At 47.9% G+C, this 8,034-nt stretch overlaps 1 protein-coding gene across 4 annotated transcripts in view; it reads left to right on the plus strand.

Moving 5' to 3' along the window:
- The window catches only part of fat3a (FAT atypical cadherin 3a), a 136,091-nt gene that overhangs the window by 110,234 nt on the left and 17,823 nt on the right, over positions 1-8,034 (plus strand). For 3 of the 4 annotated variants that reach the window (XM_056373702.1, XM_056373701.1, XM_056373703.1), the window contains 3 exons: positions 329-721; positions 834-1,048; positions 1,695-1,946. In XM_056373702.1, the coding sequence (XP_056229677.1) occupies positions 329-721; positions 834-1,048; positions 1,695-1,931 (845 nt within the window). In that variant the 3' untranslated portion in view covers positions 1,932-1,946. Of the gene's footprint in view, positions 1-328; positions 722-833; positions 1,049-1,694; positions 1,947-4,618; positions 4,763-5,437; positions 5,636-6,373; positions 7,176-8,034 lie in introns of those variants that run through there. The other variant, XM_056373704.1, reaches the window with a different exon arrangement.

An 8,034-nucleotide genomic window follows, 5' to 3' on the forward strand; every position in this document is an offset into this window, starting at 1 on the left:
ACTAGGATTACTAGTATTACTAGTATTACTACAAGTATTACTAGTAGTATTACTAGTGTTACTACAAGTATTACTAGGATTACTAGTATTACTAGTATTACTACAAGTATTACTAGTAGTATTACTAGTGTTACTACAAGTATTACCAGTAGTATCACTAGTATCACTAGTATTACTACAAGTATTACCAGTATTACCAGTAATATCACTAGTATTGCTGCGCCTGCTCACAGCTGCTGGCAGCGGAGCTTCAGACGCCGCTCTCCACGCGGCTCATTGTGTGTCTTTGGACGTCACTCGTGTCGCTGACTCTCCTCTGGTTCTGCAGCAGGTCCGGGTCGGGCGGTGGTCTACTCCCTTGTCGACTCTGCGGGAGGTTCCTTCTCCATCGATAAGTCCTCGGGCATCGTGGCGCTGGAGCGCGTCCTGGACCGCGAGGTCCAGCCGGCGTATCAGATAACGGTGCGAGCCTCTGACCAGGGCTCACCGCTGCCTCTCTCCTCGCTGGTCAACGTCACCATCACCGTGCTGGACATCAACGACAACCCGCCCGTGTTCGAGCGCCGCGATCAGCTGGCGACCGTGCCGGAGGACGTGGGGGTGGGCACTGAGGTTCTGAGGGTTTACGCCGCCAGCAAGGACATCGGCACCAACGCCGAGATCACCTACAGCATCCGGTCAGGAAACGAGCACGGGAAGTTCCACATCCACCCGCTGACCGGTGAGAACCACACCTCTGCACCAACCAGCTCATCTTCATCATCTTCATCACAATAATGTACATGGTGACATGATCCTCTCCACCCGCCCCCCCTGCCCCACACCTTCCTCAGGTGCCATTCTAGTTGCCCAGGTTCTGGACTACGAGACCTGCAGGGACTACTTCCTGACGGTGGAGGCTCGTGACGGTGGCACGCCGCCACTGAGCGCCATCACTACAGTCAACATAAACCTGACAGACGTCAACGACAACGCGCCCATGTTCAGCCGAGACCTCTACAGCGCCGTGGTGTCAGAGGACGCCACCATTGGAGAGTCTGTAGTCCAGGTAAGTCCAGATTCAGGACCGGGCTACGGCAAACAGTATTCAGTTCAAATAGAATGTGATTATTCAGTTTGTTAATATTTTCTTCTAGACTCTAGAATAAAGTTTCAGTTTAAAACAGGTGTAATATCATTTTTCTTGAGATAAAAATATAATGTGTTTTTACTTTAAGAAAGATGATATTATAACAACAGTCAGTGACCTGCTGTTTAAATAAATAATGTCTTTCATTATATTCTGGAAATCAGTTTGTTCACCTGATTCTTAGTCATCACCAGTCAGCAGATCTACAACCTGCTCTCCATGTAACGAGGGTGTGTTCAGGCTGATTACTGTTAATGGTTATTGTGTTAATCCATCAGGTCCGGGAGTATTCTGGGGCCTGAACACACACACTGTTTGTGTTTGGGTCGGTACAGTTTGGTAAAAGGTTCATATTAGGTCAATTATTAATAAATTAACAACTAATGATCTGTGGATGAAAACTGTTTCCTCCAGTTTGTTTAATTTATGAAGAACAGAAGAAGAACAAATGGTCAGAATAAAAAATTTAAAGATTCACTCACTATGTGTGTGTGTGTGTGTGTGTGTGTGTGTGTGTGTGTGTGTGTGTGTGTGTGTGTGTGTGTGTGTGTGTGTGTGTGTGCAGCTGGTAGCAGAGGACGTGGACAGTCAGCTGAACGGAGCCATCCTCTACTCCATCGTCAGTGGAGACCGAGACAACCAGTTCTTCATTGACCCGCTCAGTGGAGTCATCAAGGTCAACAAGCAACTGGACCGTGAGACGGTGAGGGGACACACACACACACACACACACACACACAGCTTAGAAATAAGGAGTTTCAAAAGCATCAGCAGCTCAGTCACAGTCAGTTTTGATCAATGAGCAGCAGAACAGATATAAGGTCAATATTAAATATAATTTGACATGTAAAGTATGTTAAAGTCCCTCCTATGTTTTAAACTGTAAAAATCATATGTAGTTTCACATGGTTTTCATCTCCTCTCACTTCCTGGTTGAGAAATCCAGATCAGGCCTGGAGCCCCGCCCACCACCCGCTGGCTCCAGGTGGACAGGTGAAAGAGCAGAGAGCATGAAGATGGTGAGAGGAGGAAACATCAGAGAGACTCAGTCAGACCCAGACTCAGAGGAGGAGTCTGAATAGTGTCTTAGTATCTTTTCAGGACTGTTAGCGTAGTTAGCATCTCTTATTTGTTTATGTTGTTCGTTAGCTTGTTACTGGCAGTGGCTGACACAGTGTTAGCGGTTGTGCTAATGCTAACTCTCTCTCTGTTATAACTGGCAGTATTAAAGTCCAGCCTCTCTGTGTTACTCAGTAGATGTTTCCCTCCTTCGCTCCTGTGTCATGTGTCTGTTGGTGTCGTTGTCATGACGTTTCCACAAAGGGATGAACAGTGTTTGCTCAGAGTGAAGACCTGCGAACAGACACCCCCCCACCCCCCACCCCCAAGCTGTTTTCTCACCCTTCTTCCTCATCCTCTCCCTCTTCTTCCTCCTCTTCTCTGCAGTGCTTGAAGACTTCACAAACGTTCATATTCCTATCATAAAGTATTCATGAGTGCGGTCGATGAGCCTTCTGAGCACGCTCAGAAAGAGAGAGCAGGGGTGTGTGGGGGATCAAAGCTTCAGGCTGATGAAAGTCTGTTTGGGGTTATCACACAGAGAGCAGCAGCTTCCTGTGTGTGTGTGTGTGTGTGTGTGTGTGTGTGTGTTGTGTGTGTGTGTGTGTGTGTGTGTGCAGCTGGTAGCAGAGGACGTGGACAGTCAGCTGAACGGAGCCATCCTCTACTCCATCGTCAGTGGAGACCGAGACAACCAGTTCTTCATTGACCCGCTCAGTGGAGTCATCAAGGTCAACAAGCAACTGGACCGTGAGACGGTGAGGGGACACACACACACACACACACACACACACAGCTTAGAAATAAGGAGTTTCAAAAGCATCAGCAGCTCAGTCACAGTCAGTTTTGATCAATGAGCAGCAGAACAGATATAAGGTCAATATTAAATATAATTTGACATATAAAGTATGTTAAAGTCCCTCCTATGTTTTAAACTGTAAAAATCATATGTAGTTTCACATGGTTTTCATCTCCTCTCACTTCCTGGTTGAGAAATCCAGATCAGGCCTGGAGCCCCGCCCACCACCCGCTGGCTCCAGGTGGACAGGTGAAAGAGCAGAGAGCATGAAGATGGTGAGAGGAGGAAACATCAGAGAGACTCAGTCAGACCCAGACTCAGAGGAGGAGTCTGAATAGTGTCTTAGTATCTTTTCAGGACTGTTAGCGTAGTTAGCATCTCTTATTTGTTTATGTTGTTCGTTAGCTTGTTACTGGCAGTGGCTGACACAGTGTTAGCGGTTGTGCTAATGCTAACTCTCTCTCTGTTATAACTGGCAGTATTAAAGTCCAGCCTCTCTGTGTTACTCAGTAGATGTTTCCCTCCTTCGCTCCTGTGTCATGTGTCTGTTGGTGTCGTTGTCATGACGTTTCCACAAAGGGATGAACAGTGTTTGCTCAGAGTGAAGACCTGCGAACAGACACCCCCCCACCCCCCACCCCCAAGCTGTTTTCTCACCCTTCTTCCTCATCCTCTCCCTCTTCTTCCTCCTCTTCTCTGCAGTGCTTGAAGACTTCACAAACGTTCATATTCCTATCATAAAGTATTCATGAGTGCGGTCGATGAGCCTTCTGAGCACGCTCAGAAAGAGAGAGCAGGGGTGTGTGGGGGATCAAAGCTTCAGGCTGATGAAAGTCTGTTTGGGGTTATCACACAGAGAGCAGCAGCTTCCTGTGTGTGTGTGTGTGTGTGTGTGTGTGTGTGTGTGTGTGTGTGTGTGTGTGTGTGTGTGTGTGTGAGAGAGATGCTGATGTGTCTGTCCATGTGTCTATGCATTAATACTCAGGTGTGTGTGTTTCCTCCTCATTTCCATACAGCCCCCCCCCCCCACCCTAAGCAGGTCATAGCTGTTTATTTGTCTGTGTTGCTGCTGCTTCATTAGCTCTTTATTATAAAGCAACATGGAGAAACAGAAAAGTACCCTGCAGCAGCTTCTGTGTGTGTGTGTGTGTGTGTGTGTGTGTGTGTGTGTGTGTGTGTGTGCGTGTGCGTGCGTGCGTGTGCGTGCGTGCGCGTGCGTGTGCGTGTGTGTGCGTGTGCGTGCGTGCGTGCGTGTGCGTGCGTGCGTGCGTGGGTAAGGAGTGTTAACGTTTGTCTCACGGCTACGTCACATAATCTAGAGATTCGGCGTCTCGTCTGTTTTTCACACATGATGCAGCTCGCAGAGAAAAGACCTGATGATGTCATAGTGACATCATACCAGCAACATCACATAAACCTGACACCTTCCACTGGAGGTGTCTCACACACACTCTTTTTACAGAAAAGCACGGGGGTCCACTAATAAACTGCACTTCCTTTCATGCCTTCAGACACTTCCTGTGACATCACAGACCCTGTGACGTCACAGCCCCTGTGATGTCACAGCCCCTGTGATGTCACAGCCCCTGTGTCTTCATGGTTCATGTGTCGTCACTGTGTCTGTCCTCCAGGTTCCCAGCTTCTCTCTGGCCCTCAGAGCTCTGGACAGTGGGACCCCCCCCATGTCGTCCACCGTCATGGTGAACATAGACATCTCTGACATCAACGACAACCCGCCCACCTTCTCCCCCGCCAACCTCACCACCGTCATACAGGTAAACCTGATGACTGACAGGAAGTTCTCTGACAACACGGGGGGGGGAGACACACTGGAAATTACAACTATGGACAAATAAGACAGTGTAGTTATATATGGCATTGGTTTGGAGTCCCTGGGTCACATGACATGGAGACTACTGAAAAATAATACATTTTAATATATTCTTTTATTTTGCTTTTTAATGTCATTAAAGGAGATATTTATGAGTTTTGCTATTGCTACATAGCTAACATTAGCATTAGCGTTAGGAGCTATTTACTCAAACATTGTGAGTTCAGCATCAAGCTTCATTCCAGCAGCTGTCTCCAGAGGTGGACACAAACACCAGTGTTGACTTAAAATAAAATTAGCATGCTAACCCGCTAGCCACTAGCCTCACTTTCCAGTACCGAGTCACTGTAGCTGAAGACATAGTTGCTCAGACATATTATTACCTCTTGTGTTGTAATGATGGCTGAAGCTCTGGTTAGTAAACAGCTGCTAATGCTAACGTTAGCTATGTAGTAGCTAAACAAATAGCTCCTGTAAAGCAGTATGTAAATCACTGTGACTTGACTTTGTGTATCAAATGTGTAAATAAACTTTCCTTTAAATATATCATCATCACCTGAAACATCATGAAGTGCCGTGAACACAGGCAGGTCTCTCTCATGGTGTCTCCTCCCCCCAGGAAAACAAACCAATCGGCACCAGCATCCTGCAGCTGTCAGTCATCGATCAGGACTCCTCCCACAACGGCCCGCCCTTCGACTTTCGCATCCTGTCAGGAAACGAAGGCGGAGAGTTCGTGCTGGAGAAGGACGGGACTCTGGTGGCCAATCAGGTGTTCAGGAGGGACCTGGCTACTGAATACGTCATCCAGATACAGGTGAGGTCAAACAGCTGTTCACCATCAGCTTTAACACATAAAGAACAACAAGTGTAATAAACTGTTCACAATGACAGTCAGTACCAGAAACAGCCAGAGCTCGTTCACTGTGTATAATGTCTGTAAACCCTCTGACATAGATCTGTTGTTCAGGTTAAAGCAGCTGCACAGTGAGAGGACACACCCACAGTCTGTTGTACTGGAAATATTTATTACACAGTTCAGAGATAACAGAGGTTTCAGCAGCTGGAGCTTTAAGTGTCCAGTGGGAATCTTCCTGAATTACTGTTTTTAGTATAAAAATCCTTCTCATGTTTCTACAATACAATAAATAGAAGAGAAGAGAATAACTTTATTTGTCATTTCACGGCTATTCAACAAAATTTCATGCATCTCCAGACGTTCTCAATAAAAATATAAAATGAGACAAAACAAGCCGTGTCTCATGAGACAGGTTCATTAGAAGTGTCTTTGAATGGTGGAAATAAAAAGTAAAGTTATGAAAGCTACAAACTGAGACTAGAACACAAACATCATACTAACAAAGATAAAGTTGAATTTATCAGCAGAAACAATTCACTGTTGCTCTGCTGTAATTGTTCTTTTAAGTAAGTTTTAAATAAAGTTTCCTGGACCTGAGGAAACCAGATGCTTGGCTGTGATCGGCCTTTAGTTAACTTCCAGATAATTTACCCTCTCCTCCCCCTCCCCTCCCCCCTCCTCCCCCTCCCCTTCTAGGTGATGGACTCGGGGAAGCCCCGCCTCTCCTCCACCTCCATGCTGACAGTCAGGGTGATTGAGGAGAGCCTTCACCGGCCTGTGGCGTTACCACTGGAGGTTCACATCATCACAATGGAGGACGAGTTTCCTGGCGGTGTGATTGGCCAGCTGCACGCCACCGACGCTGACCCATATGACGCGCTGACCTTTGGCCACGCCCCCCCAGCCCAGCGCAGTCTCTTTAAGATCAGCCCTCGTGATGGGAAGATCATCGCCCTGGGAGGGCTGGACGCCGGAAGGTATTCCCTCAACGCCAGCGTCAGTGATGGCCGCTTTGCCGTGCCTGTGCCAGTGAGTGTGCATGTGGAGCAGGCGACGCCGGAGATGCTGCGCGAGGCGGTGACGGTGCGCTTCGAGAGCGTGGCGCCTCAGGACTTTGTGGCGCTGCACCTGAAGAGCGTGTTAAAGGTTCTGCAGCAAGCCGCGGCGTCGCAGCAGCAGGATGCTCTGCACCTGCTAAGTCTGCAGCCGGTGGGCGGGACGCAACAGCTGGACATGCTTGTTGCCGTGGAAACAGCTGGAGGCGGCTACTACAAGGCAGCCTACCTCACCCAGAAGCTGAGCGCGTCGCGGCGGCAGCTGGAGGAGGTTCTCAGGGTGTCAGCCATCTTGGATAAGAACTGTTCGGGGCTGGAGTGTCGCGGGGCGCAGTGTGAGCAGAGCATCATCCTGGACTCACACAACCTGGCCACATACAGCACGCCACGGGTCAGCTTCGTCTCGCCGCGCTTCCACCGCACCTCCCGCTGCACGTGTAACGGTGAGTCATAGAGTCTCATTCAGATCATACAGACAGATGGTTTGTGTGTTTACATAAGAACTGTAGTCTGTAAGTCTCCATGGCAACAGTCAGAGCAGCAGCCATTTTGTTTTCAGGTTGACCGTCTCAGGTTTTGTTAACGTTTCTGGTTTTTAAGCTGCCTCTGATGAACACCATTTCCCATAAGCCCCAGACCTTTGCAAGTTAAAGGTCACAGCTTGACAGAAGAGGAGTGGTGAGGAGGCGTTAGCATGTTAGCACGTTAGCTTGGATGTGTCTGTACAGATCGGATCGGTGTAGACGGTTCTACACAGCAGAGATCACAACTGGAAAATCACATTACATTTCACTGGTACGTTAAACCTGTATATGAGCGGGGCTTGGTGACTGCATCGTTGTGACATCACAAAGTTCCAGAAGTCCTGACGGCTGGTTTTAAGGCTCAGTTTCTGAATACAGGCTGTGTGCATTTCTCTGTGGACTGAGGCTTTGATACTTTCACAGTATTAATATAGAAGCTAGAGCTGATCTATAATCTATAATCACACTACACATGGACACAGACCTTTACACTGGAGGAAGATTTAACCACATGAACGACTCAGCTCTGATGTCTGTTCCCTAATACAAGCTAATTTAATGCAAAGCTTCATTTCTGCCGTAGATTCACTCCACGACAACAGAAAGCCACAACACGGAGCAGTAATGTGTGTGTGTGTGTGTGTGTGTGTGTGTGTGTGTGTGTGTGTGTGTGTGTGTGTGTGTGTGTGTTACCACAGGGCAGGAGTGGGTGTAAAGCTCCTCTGCTTATGATCCATTTCATGCACAAACTAAACCACGAGCTGCATTTGACACCAAG

The sequence above is a fragment of the Seriola aureovittata genome, chromosome 4 (assembly GCF_021018895.1).
Source record: "Seriola aureovittata isolate HTS-2021-v1 ecotype China chromosome 4, ASM2101889v1, whole genome shotgun sequence".
Classification (NCBI taxonomy): Eukaryota; Metazoa; Chordata; class Actinopteri; order Carangiformes; family Carangidae; genus Seriola; species Seriola aureovittata.